The 26,935-nt window shown below is 40.2% G+C and overlaps 1 protein-coding gene across 4 annotated transcripts in view; it reads right to left on the bottom strand.

Annotated features, from left to right (window-relative positions):
• Nucleotides 1-26,935, bottom strand: part of USH1C (USH1 protein network component harmonin) — a 100,721-nt gene that overhangs the window by 29,826 nt on the left and 43,960 nt on the right. For 3 of the 4 annotated variants that reach the window (XM_073347367.2, XM_073347368.2, XM_078853177.1), the window contains exons 14-15: nucleotides 19,634-19,758; nucleotides 14,235-14,311 (exon numbers count right to left, since the gene is read on the bottom strand). In XM_073347367.2, the coding sequence (XP_073203468.1) occupies nucleotides 14,235-14,311; nucleotides 19,634-19,758 (202 nt within the window). Of the gene's footprint in view, nucleotides 1-10,120; nucleotides 10,274-14,234; nucleotides 14,312-19,633; nucleotides 19,759-26,935 lie in introns of all 4 variants that reach the window. The other variant, XM_078853178.1, reaches the window with a different exon arrangement.

Here is a 26,935-nt window from a genome sequence, read left to right as displayed (position 1 = left end):
TGATGTATTCCAGATATCATCCATGTAGTACAAGCTGTTATTATGGAAATGATCTGAAGAATTTCCAGTAAATTGGTTACACAATCCCATTTTTACAGCAAAAAGGAGTATTTTTTAGAATTTAGAGAAAAGTTTTGGAGCCAGGTCTTTGAAAGTCACGAGAGAATTCCCTTGAGCAGTGTAGTGTTTACCCACACTAAATCTATTGCTTAAATGATCTCAGAAGAATCTGAGCGTTCATAGTGATCAACTCTCTGAAGTTGCACTGGATCAGGATAATATCCCCAGGAGTCACACTTACTTCCAGAAACCTGGCTCTACAGAGTGACCCCCTAGTGGAAGAAACTCAGATCTGGCCAGTCTTGAATCAAAACCAATACGAGCCGTTTTCAGGCAAACGGGTGTTCTGAAAAATGGCTCTCTATCACACTTGCTTAAGAATATGAGTAGTTGTATGAACCATCACTTTTTTGGAGAGACCAAAGTGAATTTCTTTGTCCTTTATTCATCCTTTCTGTGACAAACTAGTGATGTTTTCACATTTGAAGACATCAAGGGGATATGAAGAGATACTTGTCTGATACTTGGAACCACAAGTTGCTTATCACTGATAGACCTTTCCCGAATGCAGGAACCTTGGAATATCTCTAGTGCTAGCTTACAGACTCTTTAAAATATTTGCTACGCAAGTCTCCTTCACATCTTCAAAAATGTCCATTTTTTATAGCTTACCAGGAAATGAGTCTGAAGTTTTAGATTAGTTATCATGGGATAATGAATACCTGAGGACTTTTAAACCAATAATGAACTTCCTCATTATCCATTTCAGGCTTAAGTGTTGCCTGAGCCTTGTGTTGGCCCTATGCACAGGAGTGAATGTCATCCCTTGTGAGAAAATGAAACTTAACCATGGCACAGTATTTATCAGTGTCTTTGCCATATAAAAATGGCAGCTGTACTGAACTTTGTGAAACAGTCTACTCTAATCCAGTGGTGGGCAACCTGCCCATCAGGGTAATCTGCTGGCAGGCCACCAGACAGTTCGGAAATGGCGAACCACGGCCACTGGGAGCTGTGGGTGGCTGTGCAAATGTAAACAAACTGATCTCCTTCTTTTAGAAGGTAACAGATTTTTTTAGACAAAGGAAACGCAGTGGATCTAATTTACCTAGATTTCAGTAAGGCGTTTGATACGGTGCCACATGGGGAATTATTAGTTAAATTGGAAAAGATGGGAATCAATATGAAAATTGAAAGGTGGATAAGGAACTGGTTAAAGGGGAGACTACAGTGGGTCATACTGAAAGGTGAGCTGTCAAGCTGGAGGAAGGTTACCTGTGGAGTTCCTCAGGGATCAGTTTTGGGACCAATCTTATTTATTCTTTTTATTATTGACCTCGGCACAAAAAGTGGGAGTGTGCTAATAAAGTTTGCGGATGATACAAAGCTGGGAGGTATTGCCAATTTAGAGAAGGACCGGGATATCGTACAGGAGGATCTGGATGACCTCGTAAACTGGAGTAATAGTAATAGGATGAAATTTAATAGTGAGAAGTGTAAGGTCATGCATTTAGGGATTAATAACAGAATTTTAGTTATAAGCTGGGGACGCATCCATTAGAAGTAACAGAGGAGGAGAAGGACCTTGGAGTATTGATTGACCACAGGATGACTATGAGCCGCCAATGTGATATGGCAGTGAAAAAAGCTAATGCGGACTTGGGAAGCATCAGGTGAGGTATTTCCAGTAGAGATAAGGAGGTGTTAGTACTATTATGCAAGGCACTGGTGAGACCTCATCTGGAATATTGTGTGCAGTTCTGGTCTCCCATGTTTAAGAAGGATGAATTCAAACTGGAACAGGTACAGAGAAGGCCTACTAGGATGATCCAAGGAATGGAAAACCTGTCTTATGAAAGGAGACTCAAGGAGCTTGGCTTGTTTAGCCTAACCAAAAGAAGGCTTAGGGGAGATATGATTGCTCTCTATATCAGAAGGATAAATTCCAGAGAGGGGGAGGAATTATTTAAGCTCAGTACAAATGTGGACACAAGAACAAAAGGATGTAAACTGGCCGTCGGGAAGTTTAGACTTGAAATTAGACAAAGGTTTCTAACCATCAGAGGAGTGAAGTTTTGGAATAGCTTTCCAAGGGAAGCAGTGGGGGCAAAAGACCTATCTGGCTTCAAGATTAAACTCGATAAGTTTATGGAGGAGATGGTATGATGGGATAACATGATTTTGGCAATTAATTGATCTTTAACTATTCATGGTAACTAGACCCAATGCCTGTGATGGGGATGTTAGATGGGGTGGGATTTGAGTTACTACAGAGAATTCTCTCCTGGGTATCTGGCTAGTGGAACTTGCCCACATGCTCAGGATTCAGCTGATCGCCATATTTGGGGTCAGGAAGGAATTTTCCTCCAGGGCAGATTGGAAGAGGCCCTGGGGTTTTTCACCTTCCTCTGCAGCATGGGACACGGGTCACTTGCTGGAAGATTCTCTGCACCTTGAAGTCTTTAAACCATGATTTGAGGACTTCAATAGCTCAGACATAGGTGAGAGGTTTATTGCAGGAGTGGGTGGGTGACATTCTGTGGCCTGCATTGTGCAGGAAGTCAGACTAGACAATCAGAATGGTCCCTTCTGACCTTAATGTCTATGAGTCTATGGTGGCCAGCCAACGGATTACCCTGACGGGCTGTGTGCGGCCTGCAGGCCTCAGATTGCCCACCACTGGTCTAATCTAATAGCCATAGTATAGAGAAACTATTTTCCAATCAAATAAGTTCCTGATATCCATTAAACTATGATCTCTGTTAAACTCAATTTCCAATGTTTAGGAAATACTATGGTTTCATATGTGGTTTCTTTCTTTAAAAGCACACATTCCTGAAGCTTCTTTTTTTAGTTTGTTTTTATTCTACACACACGCGACAAATCTAGCCCTGGCCAGTGCAACATTGGGAAGTGGGGATGTAGACTGGTACATTCCCTGTCAGACAGGTGGGGATTGACAAAAGGTAGAACGGCCATCTCAAGAAGGAGGTAAAAATTACTGCTCCTCTAAGCAAGGAACCATGTGTATCTGAACAGCTGCCAGCTACTACATGCTGCTGTGGGTGGCATATGTATTAACCCACCTAGTGGACAAGATACACCCATAACCCTCAGACCATGCTTCCTGCAGGTATATTATAAGGGCCAATGCATCAGCTGGGTCTTCTCCCATCTCACTCCTGTGCATAAAAGAGGGATCCTGTTCTGCTGTCCCACAGGAAGGTGAAAAGGTTCTCCATCGTCTTTTTCTTTTCTACACATTCTCCACACCAGTGCTATACAGTGCATGGGTAAGCCCATAACAACCTCTAAGAAATGTATTACAGAGACTTTTCCCTATATGCCAGTCTATCAAACTGGACATGTACTTTTTCAAGTGTTTATTCACTGTATCTAGCAAATATGTGTGTATTGTATCATGGAACATAAAGGGGGACTGAACAGACCTATGTTATGGTAGCAGTTTGTGAGGTTTGTGAATTTATTATAGGAAGAAATTTAAAAAATACCTTCCACTAACATAATACTTGCATGCTACTGGAAATTGGGGACTACATCCTTTCTTAGCACACATATCTTTTCTAATATGACCCAATGTCTACATACACTTTCAGTAAAACAATCAAAGACTGGTTATATTGGGCTATATTTTTCAGCTGTGATGCTATCCCAAGCTGCATTTAAAAAACATAGGATTGTAACTATGTTGTGTGTCACCCTGACAGAAACACAAATACACAGTACATAGAAAAAATATCGTACATGCAACATGCATGCTTCAAGCTTATATTTCTGAGACTGTTGAAAAGTGAAAACTCATTGTAGAGAAAGTCTTTTATACTGTTAGAGCTTAGCACTGCTAATAGGTACATGGAGGGTAATATTACCGGTATCTTGTAAATGCAATGACTGCCTTACACACCTGAATGCAAAGATATGATGGCCATTTTTCAAGGGGGGGAATCATATCCTGCACCCATCTGAAATCATCCCCTTTTTAAATTCCTTGACACTAGCATTACATTGAAAGCTCATTAAAAAAACGTATATTAATTATTAAACATTTATGACATACCAGTGGATTGCTTGATGCAGATGATATTTTGCCAACATGAGAGGCGTTTCTTAAACCCTAAACAACAATACCTTCATTACTGCATATCTACTAATGATACTTATGATGCTCAAATCAATTCATGCCACATCTATGAACAATTCATAGCCAATAATTTTTGACAGGGAATTTGACTCCTTCAGCACCAGCAAGCACCTGGCAGAACTTGCAATTAAATGGCCAAGGTGAAGAAAATTATTGATGCTGAAAAGATTTAGAAACCTATGTGTATAACATTAGGAAAGGAAGTTTATGAGACCAGAGTAATACATCTCTGTTTACTTCAACTTTGGCTGGTCTAACAACAGGGTCTCGTATTTAAAATCAGATAGATTTATTCAGTTGATTGGGAGTAACCTAGCCAGAGGATGAGATATGAGGAAGGAAACCAGTTACTTCTTTGGGAACATCAAATGTTTGTGTTTAGCCCAAATAATATAAACTAAGCTATTTAAGAAGGAAACAGGCACAACAGGCCAGATTCTGAACTCAGCTGGACCAAACCCAAGGTCCAGGTGTTCCACTATCATGTCTAGTGTTTAGTATCAGATATGTAGGAGGAAGGTATAAAAAACCCCACAATAGGCAGAATGGGATAATCTACCTGACTTTAGTAATGGAACTATATAACTAGGCCAGGTTCTGATGTGAAACCCCACTGAAGACAAAACAATGGATATAATGCATATAATAGAGTAAGATTAGCTCAATATTAATATTTTATTAAGAGCTAAAATCTCCTCTCAGACCTACCTGTTATTGAGTTTGGTTGGCAGCTGGTGGGGGCTTAGAACTTTTGAAGATTAGGTCACTTATTTAGCTGCCTAATGTGGATTAGAAACCACCCAGGGCCTTCACCCCCAGAATATTTATTGGGTTACGACAAGCCATAAAAATGTATAAATGGCTCCTGAGCCCAAAAAGGTTGAGAACCACTGATTTAGAGAACATTTAGAAAACCCATCTTCCATAAAAAGATGTAGTTGTCATTCTAATTCCAGAGAAGCTTAAGTATTCTTGAAATGTGATTATAAACTATGTTTATGGAGTCCCCTTGTTAATCAGACTGTTTATAACAAAACAAAGATTCATAATTCACTCTTTTAAAACTATCCATCAAATAGAAATAATCTACACATTTTCACGAAGAACTAAGAAGTCATTTTAATCCTGTGCCCTTCCCCTGTTCAGCTGCAATACCCACAATACAAAGTCATTATTATTCCAAATGATCTTGCAGAAAACCACAGCACACAATGCAGTGAATTCGTGCAGAAAAACATGCAGAAAAACTACCCCAAAGGGTCTCAGCTGAACTGTTTGAAACTAGTATAAAATATCTGCAGAAAGATCTTTTATTACAAAGATTTGAGTATGTGCCTGATGTTATAGTCCTTAGTAAAGCAAAATACTAGTATGATGAAGTCACAGAAATATTTTTCCCTGAATAATGGGATTTAATATATGAATTTTTTGTAATATTCAGTATAGATCCTCTTTTGGAATAAACCTAGTGAGTTTGTAATAAGGGACAATCAGAGTATTTCCCCAGAAAACTAACTACTGAAAGGTCAAACCATTCAGATTTGTAGTAAGAATGTTTAGTCTTGTTCCCATCAAAGGACTACTGTTGGTGCTCACTTCAAAAGTTTCTGAGCATGTGACTTCAACCTAGTGTTCTCTGTCCACTACTTTCCCTGAGTAAAACAATTCAGGGTCATATTTAAACCATATTAGCTGAATACTAATATTCTGCTTTATAGATACTTTATATCTCATTCAACTACAAAATAACCTACTTTTTGTGTTTCTGTAGTGAAATAGGTCACATGATTTCTTTATATTTAAAATATGATGGGCTGTAGGTAATAATGGTCAAGCACAAAAGATGCTATTAGCTAATGCATTCTGCAAATGATATTTGGATGCAGAAGATCTGGAACATTATGCAGAGCAAACACACAAGGCATATTCTCCACCTGCTATTTAGATACATCACTAATGAGAATGATGTATATTCAATGAGAGGAGAATATAATTAAATTATACCTTTGGGCTTGATAAGTAGGTCTTTTCATTATTCTGAGAGCTAATGGGTCCAAAAGTAGATCTTCCTCTGTAATTTTTTGCTTCCCAGCTATTCAAGGACTCTGTAGGGCCAGAAGAATGGTAACTGTGGTTTCCCATTCTTTCTTCTAAGAGGGTGGGTGGACGACAGAGAGATCCAATGGGTTGACTGGGTAAGGAGGCAGTGGGAGGAGGTACGGGAGTATGCATCCCAGTGGATGATGATAAAGTCACCCGTGAAGCTGCAGAAGGTGAAGGGGCTGGACCTCTTGAAGATGGGACATTTGGTGAAGAAAGTGGATGAGCTGCTGATATTGCAGAAGTTGTGTGAGGTTGTGGAGGGAGAGGTGCTATGTGTTTTGTAGGCTTGTCAACTTCATCCAGGTTAATATCATCAAGGTCTGTGGTGTGAAGCTGCAGACCACCTGCAAACCTCCGCACTGATGTAGCAGAAGGAGAAGCAGAAGTATGTCCACTTGTCAGCTAGTGTAATGACAACAAAGACCTGCCTTAACTGTGCACTTGCCTATAATGGACCTGAACAAACTAAAAACAAGTAGCAGGACACCACAAGCTATAATTAACTCAGTACTGTAAGGTCTTGGGTTCCTATTAAAAAAAACATGTACACAACTTTTTCCTGGAGCCTTTTTGTGTACAAAGAGCACTTACCCCAGTTTTAAAAAAATACAGTGAATAGAAATACAGTGCATAATTGCTGTGCAAATAAAAAGAGCAGACACAAAAAGCAAAACAAACAGGAAAAAAATGCTCATTGCAAAAGTGGCTGATGTAAAAGGAGAGCACTTTACAGGCAGCTCCTGAAATTCTAGAGTCATTTAAAAGGATTTCCAGACCAGATTAAAAAAAAAAAAGCCATGAATCTGGAGTAAAGGTTGTCAATACATATCAATAAGAGGAACATCCTTAATCAGCACTAAAGTTTAAAGGACAAAATAGAGTGCTAGGGAATTCAGAGTTACAATACCCCAGCCAACCTAATACCACCCTAGAGTCCGGAGTGTCTGATAAGCAGCTCTGGGAATACATCCACCTGAACTGTGTATGTGACGGCGGTGGTGGTGCATGTCCTGATGGGTGGAAGCTGTATGCATGCTGGTGGCGCACATATGTGGGAGGAGGGGAAGTGCTTGATTTAGTCTCCATGAGTTTGGTGTTGTTCAAGCAAATCTACGCAGAGCTTAGATAATGCTGAGTAGCCCATGCAGAGCTTGAGTCCTTGCTGGGCTTAAGAACTCCAAAGGAGTCAATACAGGAACTAGCTGTTCTGCAGAAGTGAATACATTAATCCAGATTTGGAGCAGTGGAGAAGGGATTCTATATGTATGTGGTCTAAATGTTTCCAGTAGTCATTTGTCATGGATCATGTTAAAATGTTTGTGAAAGTTCACTTAATCAGTGTTCTCTTATCCACTATTTTGTCCACTCCCTGGAGGAACAATTAAAGAGGCATAAATTATCCCTAGAAAAACCAAGATATTTATCCTAGTCTTATTTGATTTACTTCTTCAGGTGGATTACTGCTCTGTCCATAATGATAGTCTCAGCTAAATCTGTCAGTACCATAGAGTGGCTCCACCATCTAAGAATGGCTACCGCATTGGCTGCTCTCCAACCCTTGGGAACTGCTTCTTGTTTTAAGGATATATTACAATTAATAACAAATAATAATACATAATGGCTGTTAGCTTAGACAGGTTAATTCCTCACAACCAACCTGTTCTCTCGATTTATACCAGTTTAATCTCCTGAAATAGTTTTACGGTAATAAAGTAATTAGTGGCAGCGTAAATACAGTAGTGTACTAGTAAACAGTTCCGAGCAACAGAGCTCTGAAAATATGTCCAGGAGTCTGGCCCTAGTATCATGCCCCCTTCATTTCCACCACCGAAGGGGACTGCAATCCACCAGTTTGCAGCTAGTGAGTGCAGAAGGTGTGGGGAATTTCTGCAGAAACATATCCCTCTCCTCAAGAGACTCTTCCATTGGAGAGCCATAAGGCTTTGGGCACTGGGCCAGGAGGAACAGAAGACCAGATGCTCTCTGCTGACTCTAGAATGATTCAAGTGGGAGATCGCCATGGGTCCCCTCTGCAGCTGTTATTGTTCATTCCCAAGGGAAGTCATCAGAAAGCTGTGTTCCTCCTGAAGCAACTGTGCTGGGAGGGGAGCCAGATCTGCGGGATGGTGGGAAAACCTCTCTGTGGGTGTGGAATTATAAGGCCATAAACCTTTCTCTGTGTGCCCCCTCTCCTCAAACTCCTCCCCTTTAAAGGGAAGATTTGAATAAAAGTTTATTAAGTGACTCTTTTAGAGTTCTCTCAGCTTTTGTCCCCTTCCCTTACATATTTTCAAGTGAGGCTATGATTTGGCTCTTTGTTATCCCTAGCTCTCCACGGTACTAGGTTGCATTCAAGATCCTGAATATCAATGATTCCATCCTCAGAGTGTTCTTGCCTTACCGTTCTTGGTGGTAAAGTCCTCATAGCCTCGAGTTTTAATATGGCTAGCAAAAGCCATCCTAGCCAATCTAGCAGGGTCAGCTAAGAGGATACAGAACTGTCAAGTGGTCACGCTGCTTTTCAGTGGATGTCATGTGGTCACATTTATCAATGGTAATGCATTTTCCAAAAAAGATAGCACCCTGAAAAATGTGCAGATGTCAAATGCTAAATGCTGTCTATGTCAATCTTAAAGGCTGAAATGGGAAAGAACGGGACAGGTTTTTCTCACTGACACCCTGCAAAATCTCCCTGCCAGTCTATGAAACATACAAAAGTAATTTAGATATCACAGTGGAGGGATAAGCAAGAGCTTTCTTTTACCTCAGGAGAATCATTCTCCACAGAGGAGATTTGTTCTAACCGTGTCTGACAAAGTCTTTCCACCCAGTGCTGAACCTTTTCTGATTCCTCCAGATCTTCTCGCTCTGTCTCAGATACCTTAGTCATATCACCGTGGTATAAAAAAAGATTAATGGGTTTACACCACACACAAGATTAGAAGATACAAAATGTATTTGACTTTAAAACACTTTCTGCAAAAAACAATTATGCTCTTGTGAGTCACTTTCTGTTTCACTGCCTTCCATTAGGCCTGTCCTTGAAAACCCCTAAATATCCCATGTGAGAGTACTGTAGTCTTTAAACTGGTAGAACTACCCATCTGAGGAAGAACTGCTCTTGTGAATAAGAAAGCTCAGGATAGGGTTCTCTGTCATCCTTTAGCAACAGAATAGAGTATTTTGCTATCCTGTGTTTTTAAAGTATTTAACACATTGGAACAAACTCTCTGCTAACCTATCTCCACTGAAACCAACAGCATTATACTAGCAGATAAAACATAGTACTATGCTTTGTTACCTCAATTTAAACATTTTCTTCATTTGCTCAGGTCGTATTGTTTCTGATTTTTAGTAGTTCTTTAGTTTCTATGTTTGTCTTGCACTGAATTCCTGCTTTTCATTTTTACAGATATTCATATTTTTATTACCAAAAAAGCAAGCTAAGGAAAAAGGTGGGCACTGATCTCAACATAAGCTTACTATTCTTTACCTGTTGCCAGGTATACTGAACAAGAGCTGTAATTTGTTATTTTAAATAACCCATAAGATACCACTATCTGCAGACAAGGCAAGGGCCCACCTCAGCAAGGTACCTGAAGTACCATAAGGTACCTTTTAAGTCAGTGAGATTAAACATATTTTGAGTTAGATACATGCTCAAATACCCTGCTGAACTGGGTCGCAGACATCCATGAGCGTCAAAGAGTTTTGCGTGCAGAAAGAAAGCAGGATAAAATAGGAGGAAATAATAAAATCATAAAGAAATATAGTCCAACATTTATCGCAACATACCTCTTGTACAAGCCGGTTGATTTTCAGCTGTTTTTCTTTTTCCAACATCCCTTCTTTTTCTTTGGCAAGTTTTTGCTCAAACTCCAGTTCCTTTTTACACTTTTTCTGTTCATGCAAACTGTCACTCTTCAACTTCTTTCTCTCTTTCCCTTTCTGGGAGGTTTTTTTATTACACAAAACAGTAGTGTGTATACTTTACAATGGCTTAGAACACTGCAAAACTCGGCGCTTGATTGAGCCTTTAGATACATGAAAACCTGTCTTGGAAAATTAGCCACTTTCCGTATGTGTGCATAAGTGTGGTGGCTGTTTTTAAAACAATTCTAAAAACCAGTCCCCATCATATTGGGTGAAATTCATTCTTATTCAGAAGGCAAACAGAAGGCCTATACGTCACTTATGGATCATGCAATGTTGGTAATGTTAAATACCTTTTTCCTCTAGTAAGAGTTATGATATTCATAAATAGTTTACCATAACGTCATCATTTCTCACCCTTCTGTTTGTCATTAATTGCATGATGGCTTTCACATAAGTGCTCATGTATTAACATGTAGGAGTGAACCCTTCCTTTTAACCTATAAAAAGCCTTTGTTGCGTCACACACTTCCAAAACACCGCATACCATGCATTAAGAAAGACAGAGCCAGCCACTGCAAAGAAAAGGCTTAGATCAGTGCAGTGTACTAAGGAGGCGGTGTGTCTGGATCTTAGAGATGGCAGATGGGCATTCATGGCAGCTACAGGATTAAATGTTCTCACATGCACTGGCCACTTAAAGATGTGCTAACACTGCACAAAACAATCATACGAGTTACATGTCTGATCATTTTGGGGGTGGGGTGGAGGCTTTAAAACAGTGCAACTAAAGGCCCCTGAAACTTCTGGAGAGAGACTTTGAAGTCCGTGCTCTTGTTGTTAGAGAAAGAAAACCTCCTCCCCTGATTACAGTGGCCATCAGCTGTGTTCCCTGAGGCCAAGTAGTAATGTAGGAGGATAGCCTGCATTCTCCAGTTTCCCCATGCCCAAAGCTGCACAGTGAAGAGGAGCTGGCTGGTGCAGTGAGAGGCTGTTCTCCAGGCTTGGTTGTTGGAGGAGACACAGCACAGTGAGGAAGCATGAGCTGTTCCTCTTTTCAGCTGTTCCTCTTTTACTGTGGCTTGGGGAACCCAGGGCACAGTGACAATCATGCTACAATCATTCTCTGCATAACAGGATTAATTTATCAGCTCTGCAATACTGGAGTGACATGTAGCAGCTCACACCCCTAATCTAGGCAATAACCATTGGGAGGATTTTAAAAAATAGACAGATTCTTCTTGCTGGTAAAAAAAAGACCTGCCCTGATGTGGGAGCAATTAGAACCTTCCACTGCTGCGATCAGTGAGGTTGTATGGTAATATCTTCACAAGTAATTTGGCTATTGTTGCAAAGATTAACCCTAACAGGTACAATGACTATGTTGTGAAAAAGATTTAGTCGCATCAAACACCTAATTTCTAATGCCTGTGTTTTAGCCATGAGGTTTAGTTTGTATTACAAATGTTTTCATGTTTTGTTTAGAGCTAGTTACTGTTTACACCATTCACTGGGGACATCATTCTTTACAAAGAACGGTAAATATAGCATGGCTCATATGATAGATGTTAACGTTTTATACTGGAGATGAAGACTCACACTGAGCTCTCTGTATGATACTAGTGCTAAAGAATAGCAATATGTTCCCATTAATCTTAGCTGAATGCACTACCATAGCTCAAGTCAAACTCTACAGAGCCTGAGTCATCCCTTCCATAGATCATTTTTAATGGATTCAGAATTCACCGTTCGCAATTTGCTCTGTATTAAAAATACCTTTAATAGGAAGTGAATTTCTTTTACAAACATTGGTCTGTTGTTTTGTGTGGGCTGAAACATTTTAAAAACACACAAAATAAAAATATTGCAGTTTAGATTAAAAATACATTTTTTCAAGCTTTTAGTCTACAGTGTGCGTAGATTTCAATAGTGGGTAGATTAGCCCTTTAATATTTTCCACGTGCTTTGAGAACTTCTAAACATATAAAGGTGCAAAGCATATAATTATACAGAATAACTTGGGCAGTAAAACCAATTTGCACTTTTACAGCACACCTTATGTTTTTCTGCCATATAACCTACTGTATTGATGTTGGCTAGAGTATGAGATACAGTTCTGAGTCCACATGGTGGTCAGCACTGACATGCCAACATTAACTAACAGCACAAAGTGGTATCTGAGATGTTACAGATGTTTCCTATCCTATGCATACGGAAATAATTGTGGCTTGTGGTAAAAGATGACCTTTTAAGTGGTGACTATGGTAGATATAGCTGACAAGTCCAGGCTGTGATCCTGATTTCCTTGCACACCCAAAACTCTAAATGAATTGATGTAGAAGCAATGCAGGATCTGCTCTGGCTCTAAGATGGCTCCACCATTAAGTCCCTAATTGGTTTTGATCATCAACCTGGTAGTAATATAATGTTCATCATAGTGTCAAAAGATACTGAGAAGGAAATGAAGATGAATGTATCAACAGGACTAGAATATTATCTGAAACACTACTGCATGCTTTAGAGATGATACTTATAATATACTACCCTGTTTAGCAAATTTTAAAAGTATGTTTTGATTGTTTTCTTCCATTATGAGTCAAATTCATTTCTGTTTAAAGGTCTATTCACCACGTAAGCTTCCACTTACTGGTAAATTTCCAAAGGCACAAATGGATCTAGGCACTCAATTCCCATTTATTTTTTTCCTCTGAAAATCTTCCTTTTAAGCACTATTTCAAAGGCTTGTGGGGAACATAAGATTTGCAAAGGGGAGCACCCCATTTGTCCAGTTTTCCAAATGTGTTGAGCACCTCCTGAAAGGTATGTCTAGGTATCAATTCCCATTGCAATCAGTGGGAGTTGAGAGCACTCCGTACTTCAAAGATCAGCCCCTCTAGCTGCACTCCAAAGAAACTTGCTTGCACATGCACATGTTAAAGGAGGAAGCATTTGAATATACTGAATCCATATGAAGTAAGACAGTTGGTCACGTATTGCCACACTTAGAAATAAATGTACATGGCTGTACAACTTATTTAAAAAAAAATACAGAGGAGAGAAAGGAGTAATTTCAAATGCAAAACCCACAGCAAATTTTCATTTATAGCTCCACACACTTTGTACCTTGCGAATTGTGGGAAATTTCCCTTCATATCGATAAAACCACCCAAAAGCTATAAAAAAAGCAAAGGAAAAATATTTGATGGAGAAAAATCCAGAACTGGTTTAGATCAACCCATGTCCATATGTAACAGGTTAAAAGCTATTTGAAGGCTAAAATAATAATGGTATTAAATGTCTGGAGTGTTGTATTGTATTAAATGATGGTGTTAAATGACAGTTCCTTTATCAGATTTGATCAAAAAGCAGCATCTGTACATTTACTAACATGCTTACCTTATTGATACACTTTTTATGTGAAACGAAACTGATGCAACAGCCAGCTTCTATACAAAACCTGACAGTGATTCTCTTTATTGTTAGATAAACATTATCATGCCTATTGCTTTATATTAATTGTAACAATTTGTTAGCAATAACATATAGAATGAAATCAAGTAAATGATTCAAAAACATCCAAGCTTGTGCACAACATTTAGGGAAACAACAAAACCTTTCATTCCCCATACGAAATATTTTTGTTCTGGGGGGAAAAAAAAAACGATTTTCTTAAAGCCAAGTTCATAAAGTTTAAAACTATACTGTTGGGTAACACACAGGGCATTCAGTAACTCTATTATTATATATAAATCTGCTGATGATCCAAAGCTTAATTAATAGCATCCACTTTCTTTATATTTACTGACAGTGTTTGTATTCATTTCAGGTGTCTCTAGGGCACAATAGCAGCAATACATATTCTGAGCTCTGTAATTTTGCTAGCGTTTACCATCCAATGGACTGTGGGTCCTGCCCTAGCAATTGAAAACAGCAAGAATAGAAAGTGTTCAGTCCAGTGTCAAGACTGACTGTCAGGAGGAAATGAAATGTAGGAAGAATCTGAATCAGGATAGGAAGCCAAGGTTGAAGAGCAAACCTGTTTGTTCTGCTTCGTGATCACTCCATCCATGTCATCTGCTGCAAGTTGGTCATGCGCAACTCCCTTTAAATCTACTAAAGAAACAAAGGAGGAAGGAAATGAGGAGATAGAAGTGATAGGGTAACTGAGGTTTCCACAAGGTAAAAAGGGAACCGCACTGAGATCTGTAATATCATGAAAAAAACAAGGTATAATCAATTCCTGGTTTACCCTGAAGAAAATAAGGTCTTCATACAGCCATCATGGCCTGCAATGCACTGAAGCTAGGCTGGGTGAGGAACCTGGTGGCTACTCTGAAGTTTGACCATCAACAGTTATCTGGGGTCTAACTTCAGAGAGAAATGCCACCGCTTTCCCGTATACTATAGTAGCCCCTAGATTGTGGCTCCTCTGTGGGAGGCACTGCACAAACACAGTAAGAACAAATCCCTGTGCTAAAGAGCTTCCAATGTAAATAGACAAGAGAAATGAACAGTGGGAGAAAGAAAATATCATCACCTTCATTTTATGATTGGGTAACTGAGGCATAGAAAGATTTAAGCAACTTGCCCAAGATCATGTGGGAATACTGGGGCAGAATCAGGAATTGAACAAAGATCACCTGAGCTCCAGCCTAGGGTCTTACTTTCCTACTTCCTGTTGTGCATAATAGTGCTTCAAAGCATCTGGGTTTTTTCAGTTTAATCAACAGTTCCTGATTTAACCTTTTATCTAGAAGTTAAGCTTCAAGCCATCCTAATTAACTTTTAAAAGCTCAGTCCAGCAGCCAGGCTTACAGTTAATGGGCATTTCTATGAAAAGTTAGAGCGTACAAACAGCACCTTCTTACTGAACAGATCTGCTCCCTGTGATAAATCCTCTGACTTCAAGGGCACAATAACCTCTGACTTCAAGGGAGTTTTGTCTTAGCAATGACTACAAAATTTGCACAAATTATTTTCTGGGGACGGAAAAGGAGGAGTGAGGAATAAGAGAGGGGGAAAGGATGGAACGGGAGCAGAAAAGCGGGGGGTGGGGGGACATGGGAGAAGGACACCACAGTGTAAATGGATTAGACAACTGAAAAGTGAAGAACGCATGTGTCCAAGCCTTATGGAATCCACAGTAGGAGATGTGTTTGTCTCCTAGTGTCTGATCCACATAAGATATTAATGTATTTGCTATATGTGCCAGAAAAAGCTCTTAGGCCCCAAATCAGTGCACACTTACGAGCATGCATAAATGTAACCATGTGAATGATCCCACTGAGAACTGACTAAGTAGATCTGCTCACATGCTTAAAGGTAAGCCGATTCTTAAGTGCTTTGCTTTATCAGGGCCTTAGCATAGAAGAGCCTAAGCTCAATTCTCCTTTTTCAGTCTCATTTTTCATACCACTTGCAAAATCATCAGAATGCCCACTGCAAACAGTCAGCAGAGCAGTCAAAACCCTGAGTTCCAAAAGTCATTCTTCACGTAAAACTCAGAACAGGTTTCAGCAAAGGATAAAAACTGAAGGGAACAATTTGCTAAGAACAGATTTTTTTTTACAACTGTTGGAGAAATTCAATGATCCCTGAGATTATATCTGTATTTCACAAAGTTGAAAATTTCAAACTGATCTGGATTTGATTTGTTAAGCAGAGTAGGAATATTGTAGATTTTTTAAAAAAGATCTGCTTGCTCAGAGGTTTACTGCTGCCCTTGAAAGGTGTTGGATCTTTACAGTGTAATTTACAAGCTTGTACAGGAGACTGGGACATTTTTCAGAGTTTTGTTATAATTTCTAAAGAAATAAATATTTGCTAGAGCCTGTGCTGCATATTTGCACAAGTGTGTCACAGTAGCCACCAGATCCCTTTATTTATTTAGGGGACAAATGTTTAAACAGGGGACATGATGAGTATGCCCCCAAGAATGACCATTCATTAAACACAAAAAGATCCATATTTGCACATGCAATACAGTAATAACAATAAATAATAGCACTAATACCTAGCTCATATATAGTGCTCTTCATCTCAAAACACTTTACAGAAGGAGATCATTATATCCATTTTAAAGATGGGGAAACTGAGGCACAGAGATGCAATGACTAGTCCAAGGTCACCCCAGCTGGCCAGTGGCAGAGCTGGGAATAGATGCCCAGTCCAGTGTTCTACCCATTAGCCCACATTGTCTTGCCATAGTAATCATCGTTAGCCCATTTGCATGCACAAATACCTATCAGCATGCAAGTGTGAGCTTTTGCAGGTTCAGTGAAGGCACATGCATTTTTGAAGTGTCCTAGTGTGTCACTGAGTTTTCAGGGCTCTCAGGCTTTAGTTGACATGGCTGGTATTTCTCTTTTACTTCTGCAATTCACCCCATTTTGGTTTCTGTAGGACACTAAAGACCCACATTCTTAATTACATTGAAATGCATTAAGTAACAGCAGAGGAGTGAGCTGTTAAATATAATGTAATTAGGGACCAGATCATCCATCCTTGTGATGAGATCTCAACCCCACACTGGCCCTGAGGGCGTTACTATGGGTCAGGAGGGGCCCATTAACCTTATATGCTCCACCTGGCAGATGAAGCCCAGCTGGGAGGAGGAAATCCAAGGGGAGTATAAAGCCAGGAATTGAGCATGGGAAAGGGTCTATAGTCATTCCCTAGAGGAAAAGGGAATTGGCCAGGGACAAGGAGAAGATCAAGTCCTGGGCTCCTGCCCTGGACTTGAGAGTCTTACAAGTGGCCTAGAGGGATGAAGCAGCTATAGGGACTGATGGAAGCTCTGGTGGTAAACCAAGAGAGGTGTGGCAGGAAGGCGTCCAGGGAAAAAGCAACAGGTCAGATTGGGCAGACCGAGGTTGCTAGTCACAGGGTCCCTGGGCTAGAATTTGGAGTAATGGGTGGCTCAGGTTCCCCTACTAGCCACTGGGAAAGTGGCACTGGAGGATAGACTTGGAATAGAAGACTGCCTAAGACAGCATGTGGACAGTTGGTCCAGTGAGACTTTGTTACCCTGAAAGGAGGGAGACCATATAGTAACCTGGCCAGAGGGCCAACTCAAAGAGGAAGCACCCAGTTCTCAGAGAGAGATGGGCCACGGCATGCGCAACTGATGGAAGAGGTACCAGATGGTATGAAAGCTAATTCCCAGACACAAGGATGTGCACTTGTGGAGAGCCGACCCCTTCACAATCCCATGTGGAAAGCAGCAGGAGGAGAATTTATGCTTGGAAATCTCATGGAGATTTCCCTTACAACATTCCCATAAAGCGAATTGCGCTTATCTGCTCCTGCAGAAAAGGGTCCAGGACCCATCCTCAAACAGAGCAGATCCCTAGGAATCTGCAAGGATTGGGGCCCATGCATCACCTTTGGTACTTGGTGGCAACCCCGGCATTCCTTATGCAGAAAAGATAATGCAGCCCCAGTTAAGGTCGACAAGGGTGGGCTGGAGGTAGGGGTGGAAAGAATATGCATTCCTTTGGTCCTGCCCTGGCTCACTCAGTCTCCTCCCTCTCCAGTCCCCTAGCACAGAGCTCATATGCATGGAGGGGGCTCTGCCAGGTCTGGGCAGAGAGGGATGAGGGTGCTGTTGGTGAGGTGGCATTCCCTTTCTATGCAGGTCAAGATGGAAACTATCCGGGAACCACCTGGAAGCACTCTGCAGACTGCTGTTAAAGAAGTTTTGAGGGATAGCCTTAAAATATCACTGGCATGAACCTGTCATCTCACATTATTATAGCCACTCTTTGTAGGAGTCCTTATCTGTCCTCTCCAGTTAGCAACATAGAAATCCTCACCTAGATATAAAATGTGCAATATAATCCATGTGGAAGAATTGGTAGTTACCAGGGATGTCTTGCACATTAATGGCACCAAGTTATCATCCCATACATGTACAACCAACTTGTGTGACCTTTCAGTTTGGAGGTAAATTCTTGGGAGGTTTGCATCTCTCAAGCTGAACAAAGCTCTATAACTAATTCAGTGCTCTATGTACAATGGTAGGCAGTATGCCCTTTCCCAGGACTCTGCAAATGGTGCTCTGCTGGGCTGGGAACCATGTCAGAGTCAGCAGACAGGTCAGGAGGCAAGCAGCCTCACAGTGGGCCTGGATGGGGTCAAGGTGTTCATTTATTATCTTCCTACCAGGCAACACCTGAAGGTGCTGCAAGATGGATAATCATTCTCTCCTCAGAGATAAGTAGCAGGAAGGAGTTTACAGGACACCAGGCAGCCATCCTCACATCCTCCAAAGACTTACAAAGTGAGGAGTCTGGGGTCCTCATTGAGGGAGAGGGGAAGGGTTGGCAGTGGTTTACACAAACCAGATACTTCATGTGCACTTGGACCACGGTGATCCACATGTCTCAGCTGGTAAAGCTCAGATGAGCTGAAACCTGCATGTTGCCCTCAGCCATAGAGGTAGCTCAGTCCCTCTTTGCCAAAAGCAGGAAGTTCTATATAGATTTCTCCTTTACAAATAAAGTGACCACCCTCCCCTTTTCTCCCAATAATAAATCCAGAGCACCAAGCCACTGTGTCTCCAGCTGTAAGTACAGCATTACGTCTCTGCATCCTATCCCTCATCTTCCAAGATCTCTTCCAGGTCAAAGATGCCAAATAGGGAAATGAAACCAAGACACCCGTGGCATTTTTCTGATTATCTACTGAATACAGACAGCTCAACACTCATATAAAGTAAGAGATCAGAAAAACTTTGAAATGGGACCCAAGTAGCAAAATACCAGTAAATCCTGTCATCCATTATGCACTGACATTTTATGCAAAGAGATTAAAATAAGACTATGAATGCAACATATTTGCATCTCAGTCATTCACACATATATATACACACGCACATACACGGTATATAAGAATTTTGGGTAGATTTTCAAATGGGAGCTGAGCTTTTTTTAGGCACCTAAATGAAGTGGCTAGACTTTCAAAAGTGTTCAGAGTGAGCACACAGCAACTCTGATTGAGAACAGCTCAATGAAATCTTGCTTTTAGTGCACATGAAATGTGCCAGGTTGACATCTCTGGAGACTGAGACTCTCTGAATAGAAACAGGCTGGACAACAGCAAATTACACCTAGAGGGCTCATCGTCATGGTATGAAGTTCAGTCTCCATATCAACACATTTTTTGGCTGAGACTGTGAACATGGCTGACAGTTAGTGTGGTAGTGAGTTTTTGTGACAGATGTCTATTAAGTAGGAACTGGATGGAGATAACTTAACTCATCTCTCATAGACCTCCAAACAGCCATCAGGTGTTGCGTTTTAGTCATGGCTGACATGGGTTAGGTTTGAGCTGGTGAAAACACACCATATCCATGACTATTGCTGAATCATAATATTGTTCCGCAAACACAACTGTTTCCCCCACTGACTAGGATGGAACCAGTCAGTCACTTACTTCTGTGTTTAGGAGTAGGGGCTGGATGTACGTCTTCAGTTACAGTTTTTACAGGCTTAGGTGGCTCTTTAGGCCTCCAATCTTCTTCCCATTCCTTTTTAAATTTCTCTTCCTCTGCTGTTATCCTAAATAAATATAGAAGAAAAGTATTTCTTGAAATTCTCATTTAAAAATATAACTTTGTAAACCACAAATTATTTATTTTTCTTAATTTAAAATACAAAACCATTTCCTTCCAACTCAGCTAAAAACCCAAATTTTAAACATATAGAAATGGCTGCTATTTCTCTTCTGGTCCAACTAATGCATTCAACTGAACAGAAAACACACTGAAATAATAAGCAAACACTTCTTGTTTGTTTTCTAATGATAATATATACTTTATTGTGTTTCAATACTAATGAGATACGGAGGTAACTCATGCAAAATGAAAGTCACTGCCTTTATACAAGCATGACAGACCCACATATAAACTGGTTGAATTGCACACTGGGGTAAGGTTTGGAGAAGCCAATTCTGAGCACCTTGTAGAATCAATGATTTTTAAGACCGGAAGGGATTATTATGATTATCTCGTCTGCCTGTCTGAATAAACCAGAACAAGGAACTTACCTCACCCAATAATTTCTACATCAAGACCGTAACTTCTGTCTGAGCTATAGCATATCTTTTAGAAAGACAACCTGTCGTGACTTAAAAACTTCAAGTGACAGAGATTCCATTACATCCCTAGGTAGGTTATTCCAATGTTTACCTGTCCTCACCATTAAAAATGAGTGCCTTACTTCTACATGATTTATTTCCATTTAAATTATTGCTTCTTGGAATAGCTAGTCCTAGAGAACACAAAAAAAGTAGCTGAACCCTGACAGGAGTTGGCTCAAGAAATAACTATAGCTGAGACAACTAAACAACAGTGACACCACTGTATAATTAAATTCAACATGTTTGGAGAAGGACTTCTACCAAAAACGAACACTGTGACACTCTAGAAAGGGAGAGTTCAGAAAAATGAGGAAACAAGTTAAAAAGAATTCATATGTGACACCTTGGCAGCACAATATTCACCACTGTAATGTAATTAGGATATGTTTTGTACAAAGAATGCCTTGTGAGGTATCATTCTAAAAGTCTTGATCTGCTAGACGTTAATATCTCGTTGGATTGCATGTGCTATTGTTGTATGCGAAGTTATGAAGTTTGGCTGTGTGTGTGTTACTGAAACATGTTGTGAGGTTGAAAACACCCACAAGCAGCCTTTCAGGTACAACAGTAAAAAGGCCAAACAATGTTAATGGCTTAATGAAGAAAAAAAAACAAAAACAAGCACAAGGATTACCCCAGGAACGGTGTAACAACAGAAAGCTCTCAGAGATAACACTACACCATGGGAACTGTTTGACCCAGGTCACAGCAAAAGACTTTTCCAGCAAGTGGAAAGAAGATATGAAAGGGGGAAATGACATCATGATGGGACCTCTCTCTCCCTACAACAACACACCTGGAAACACCTGAGTGGCAAGGACTGAACAGGCGGAAATTGACGGTCCCAGGCTAAAGGGATTTCTAGCCTGTGTATGAAAACCTGGCCAACTCAAGCTACAGAGCCAGGGCAGCTTGTGCCTTAAGAATGTGCCAGCCTGTTTATCACTCAGGATGATAATTTACTAATTCACATCCTGCCTATCTAGTGTGTTACGCTCTAGTACGTTACGGTTTTGTTTATTTACTAGGTTATCCGCTTTGATCAGTTTGCTATCGCTTATAATCTATCCTTTTGTAGTTAATACACTTATTTTATGTTTTAATCCAAACCAGTGTGCGTTTGACTATGGTGTCTGGGGGAAATCTTAGCTTGGTTACCACATGTGTGCATGGTCCTCTTCACATTGAAGGAGAGGCGGACTGGATGTTAAACCCATATACTGGCCAGATTTGACCAGGGCAGGACGGTACTGCTCTGGGATCAGAGGCCAGTAGTTAGAGAGCCTGCATGTAACTTGAGCTGGATGTGTCCCTACCTGTGTGAATGCTGGTCAAAGTGCAGGCTGGAGAGCTTTGCAACTTGTCACAACAGCACAGTGTGAGACGGAGCCCAGGCTGGTAGGTCAGAGGGCTCAGTAGTACCCTAATTCCAGGTGGTACCCTGGGGGAACCCATCACACCATGATCAGAAATAAGGAGATCTGGGAGATGAAGGGGGAACATTGGCACAAATGGGACTTAGGATACCATGTCCCATTAACCTTCAGTGGGAGTTGGGTGCCTAACTCTTTAATGCTCTTTGGAAAAACCCTGCTTAAAATCCTTAGACCCCCCCCATGGAGATTACTTACAACATACAACAACGAAAGTCCAAGGTGATGTACACATAACCATCCCCCCACTTGCTCTACAAAAAACCTAAACAATAAAAGGAAGCAGGAAGGTTTGAGGGGTTATTTATGATAAGCAGATATTCTTCCAAAAATGGAAATCCAGCTCAACACAAAAGTGCATGAACAATGGCAGTAAAATGGCGGTTGGAGAGCTAAATGGGGATTTACATCAGGTGTGTGGGGTAGGCTGCCTACTGACCTGAACTAGGGTCAGGACCAACCTAGTCATGTATTCGGTGCCTAGAAGCAAAAACATCTAGATTGATGATGGAGAATTTAACACAGTATAGCCCCTACTATTGCTGATATTAGCATTACATGACAAATAAACAATGTTTGACTGAAACTGCAGAGTCTGTACAATATATTTGACATATCCTTCCTCAGGAGCCACATCCTCCATGGCAATTACAAGAAATGAATCATAAGGATTCCACTTTCCTTATATTTATTAAAACAATTTTTGCTCCACCATGTTGTCCATAGCTTTAGCTGAGTAACCCTCTAATCCTCTTGATTTAACTCTTTCCATCTTCCCACTCTCTACTGTTTTATCAACTCTGCTCACATCTGCAATCAGATTGTAAAACCACGGAGATGGAGATTACGTTTTACCTGTATGGAAACATGCCAAGCACACTCTTGGCCATTGTGTTAATAAATAAAAATAGATAGTAAAATAAAAATGTGTGAACAATAACTGTATAGAATGTTTCTTCCCATTTCTCTTAACCTGTTAAAGATTGCTGCAATCACAAGCGACAAACAATCCAATAATATATTGCAGCATTTCTGCTGTTGCTGAATTTTGTACCATAGAGCACAGCTCTCAGTGACATAAAAGATATATTTTCAGCTGTGGCATGTCAGTGTAATTCACTGGTTTATGGTAGCAAAGTCCTCCAGAGTCACAGATTCACATGATATCCCTAATTTATGGACTTTGCATTTGGATCTCATCTAGCTGCTGCTGTTGTTGCTATTTGCATTACATGACAAATAAACAATGTTTCGATTTAGTTAAAAGACTGAAAAGAAGATTTTAAAAAGGCCCATGTGTAGGCAGAGGACTCTACTGAATATACATCAGAGGAGGCTAGTCTAGGAATTAAATTATTTGGTAGCAACAGGGTCAAGACCAATAACTTAGAGGTAGCCCTGCATGTTCTGGCTAATGTAATTGCTAGCAGAGTAGACTTTAATATTCAAACAATATGCCAATAGGGCCAGAAGGGTGATTCATAAAATAGTACTAACAACATATGACACAGAGCCAACAGTTTCCTTGGAGGGTCCATCTTCCTAGTTTCTGTAAAGAAATTGCAAACTACAGGGCATAACTCATTCTGTACAGTTACAGATTTTTGTTAAATAGATTTTGCTCTGCTAGGAAAGGCTGCAGGCTACAGAGACATGCTAAGGCAAAGACTTGTGTTCATGTTCAGAACACAAGGATTGATAAGAGATTTTCAAAGTACCACCCCACTGAAGTGAGAGTATTGGTGACACTGCTTGCTGAAGCCTTTGAAACTCTTCACTGAAACCAGCCACGTGGCCTGAAATAGTTATTGTGGGTAATATGCTGTAAAGCACCCAGGTGACTTGGGAGCATAAGTCCAGAGCCTGAGCTCCAGTGTAAGTTGCAACTTCAGAGCGTTGTCCATACAGCAATTTTTAGAGCCCTTGTGCAAGCCTGGCTAGCCCCAGTCTGTTGACCTGGGCTGGGAGGCTCTCTCCAAAATGCTCTGTAGACATACCATAAATCACGTAGGTGCTTCTGAAAATGTTACCTGTCATGTGCATGAACATTAATGATAGCAGAGCTTGTAAGCTGCAAACTCCACTTGCTGATGTTGCATTTGTGAAGTGCTGAAATAAAGCTACTGAGATTACTTAAAGGTACTTCAGGTATGACGATACATCAGCTTCACAATAATTTAGGCAGCAGAACCAGATAACTGCAGCAATTTTAAGGAAAGAGTTTCAGAGAAAAGGGTCTTAAGTCTTTAAAAGGGGTGAAAGGCTACTCAAGCTACTAACACAGGAAAAGAGCATGTTCTAATGGATTGAGCCTGAAGCTCATAGTCAGAAACTCCTGTGTAGTAAAACCTACTCTACCTCTGACTTGATACATAATCTGAGACAAGTCATTTATCTTCTCTCTCTTCTCATATTTAAAATAGGGATTATAATAGTCTCCTACCTTGCAGGGGTGTTGAGGCTTAATTTGTTAACTTTTGTATTGTACAGCACTTTGAAACTATAAAAGCTCTATATCGAAATGCTTGATACTATTACCAGACTTCAAGACAGACTGTAATAGGAAGAGAGATGTGTGGGAACAAAGGTGCAATGGTTATGATGTTCAGATGAAGTCTGCAGATACCAGAGGCATTCATCATGACAGTGAGGCAGACAAGCTGGCTTTGGAAAAGGATTTCTTTGTTTGTTTATGTAGCATCCTTCACTGTTATTGCACCAATTTGTTCAATACAGTATGAGAACGGGAAAACATTGCAGACAGAAGTCGTCCCTGTGCTGACACAGACTCCAGTGCGGGGATGGCTGGCATATGTATGGGCATTTTTGGACCCCCAATCCTGGGGTTGCAAGAAGCTGCTCTGGTCCCCGATGGCCCTTGTGGCAGCTGGGGAAACATACTCTGTTCCGCATCCAACATGCCATCACTGATTCAGAGAGCCCTGTGCATGCTCTGTCTGTTGTGCAGGATTTCGGCTTCTAATATAGATAGATCAAAAGCAGTCAAATGAAATGATGCACGTGGAAAGCTGTTTAATGTGACAGGAGAGGCATGTCTGAACATTTCAGAGTAAATTACAGTTACAGAAAGGTTTCAGAGTAACAGCCGTGTTAGTCTGTATTCGCAAAAAGAAAAGGAGTACTTGTGGCACCTTAGAGACTAACCAATTTACAAGTTACAGAAAGCTGCATCAGAAAAATTATGGAGTATGAAATCTGCCACACTAATTTTCCAATTTCATACTATCATTTAATTTGCCAAAATTGTTCAGAAGAGAAAATAACGTACATTAAAACAGTGAACCACATAGTGATTGGTTGGTTTTCCCCCCTCCAGTTCTAAATGTACAACAATATTTAAACTACATTGATATTTGCATCCAACTTGTTTTCAGTACTGTTGATGGATGGGCTGTCAGAAAGCCTTCATAGATTTTAAGGTCAGAAGGGACCAGTATGATAATCTAGTCTAACCTCTTGCATAAAGCAAACCACAGGACTTCCTTGAATTAATGCCTGCTTCAAGTCCAATAGCTGTGGTTGTAAGTAGAGCAACTCTTTTAGAAAAGCCTCCACTCTTGATTTACAAATTTCCAGTGATGAAGGATCCATCACAGTCCTTGGTATGTTGCTCCAACGATTAATTACCGTCACCGTTCTAAATTTGCATTTTATTTCTAGTCTGAATGTGTCTAGATTCAAATTCCAGTCACTTAATTTAGTTATATTTTTGTCTGCTAGAACAATGAGCCCTCTATCATCAAATTTTTGTTTGCCATGTAATTACTTATAGACTGATCAGAATCACCCCTTACCCTTTTGATAATCTAAATAGGTTGAGCTCCTTGAGTGTCTCACTATAAGGCATATTTTCTCTTCCTTTAATCATTCTGATGGCCCCTCTCTGAATCCACTCCAATTTTTCAGTATCATTCTTGAAGTGCAGACAGCAGAACTAGACACAATATACCACGAACAGTTGTACCAGTGCCAAATACATAGGTCATTTCCCTACTCCTACTGAAAGCTCCCTGTTGTTTACATCGAAGGACTGCATTAGCCCTTTTAGCCACAGCATCACACTACAAGCTCATGTTCATCTCAGTCTCCCCCGGGTCCCCAAGTCTTTTTCAGTCACTGCTTTCCAGGATAGAGTTTCCCGCGCTGTAAGCCTGGCCTATGTTCTTTGTTCCTACACGTACTAGGAATACACAACATTAACATCATAGTTAGGGTTCCTTCTGTTCTTGTTATCATAAAGACTCTTCCTTCTTGTCCTTAACTCTGCTGGCCTTAGATTTTTCTTTGAGTTCTTTTGATTCCCTTACCAATTTTCTACAATTTCTAGCTTCTGACATATATATTGTTATCATCTTTCCCTTTCTCCCCAACCCTTGTGTTATATAATATCTTTTTATTTTTATTGCTGCTTTCAACTCTCTCTCTAAGCCAGGCTGTTTTTCTAACCCGTGTAACCTTAACTCTCAGTTCTGGCTTTTGGGGCATCTAATAAAATGTTCTAAAACAGTTCTGAATGATCATTTACATCTTTGTGGGGTTTTTTTCTCCCATCTGCTGTGGCTCACAGTTATTTTCAGCTTTGTAAAACAGGCCCTTATAAAGAACCCAGTACATAATGTCACTGCTTTGGACTTTATTGTTTGCATACAACAAATATAATCAAGTCTTGATCACTGGATCTCACAAACCACTAACTTTAAGTGCTGCAATCAATTCCTCTTTATCTATCAAGGTAAGGTCTAATAGAAAATTCCCCTATGTTGGGTGCAACACTTCTTGAGTTAGGAAATTGTCATCTACAAGTTTAAGAAATAACTAGGATGTTGTACAATTGGCAGAGATTTCCAGCATATGTCACTCAACCAGAAAGAACATTTTATATGACCTACATTTGGAATGATCATAAGCTGCTTTAAAACAGCACCCTCGTAGTCCTGAAGATAAATTTCATTCAGATATGAAATGTATATAGTAGAGTAGATAAGGAAAGGTTGATTTTTTTTCCTTGCCCATTTATTCCTTGATGAAAATGGAAAACTGTTTCCTTTTCATCAAAAATTTTCTATGAAGATTTTGCGGGTTTTGTTGAAAACTGAAACATCTGAGATGCTTCGGCAAAAATATGAAGTTTTACTGAACTTTT

The sequence above is a fragment of the Lepidochelys kempii genome, chromosome 6, assembly GCF_965140285.1.
Source record: "Lepidochelys kempii isolate rLepKem1 chromosome 6, rLepKem1.hap1, whole genome shotgun sequence".
Taxonomy (NCBI): domain Eukaryota; kingdom Metazoa; phylum Chordata; order Testudines; family Cheloniidae; genus Lepidochelys; species Lepidochelys kempii.
The sequence above is the reverse complement of the archived record's forward strand: the minus strand, read 5'-3'. Positions and strand labels throughout refer to the sequence as shown.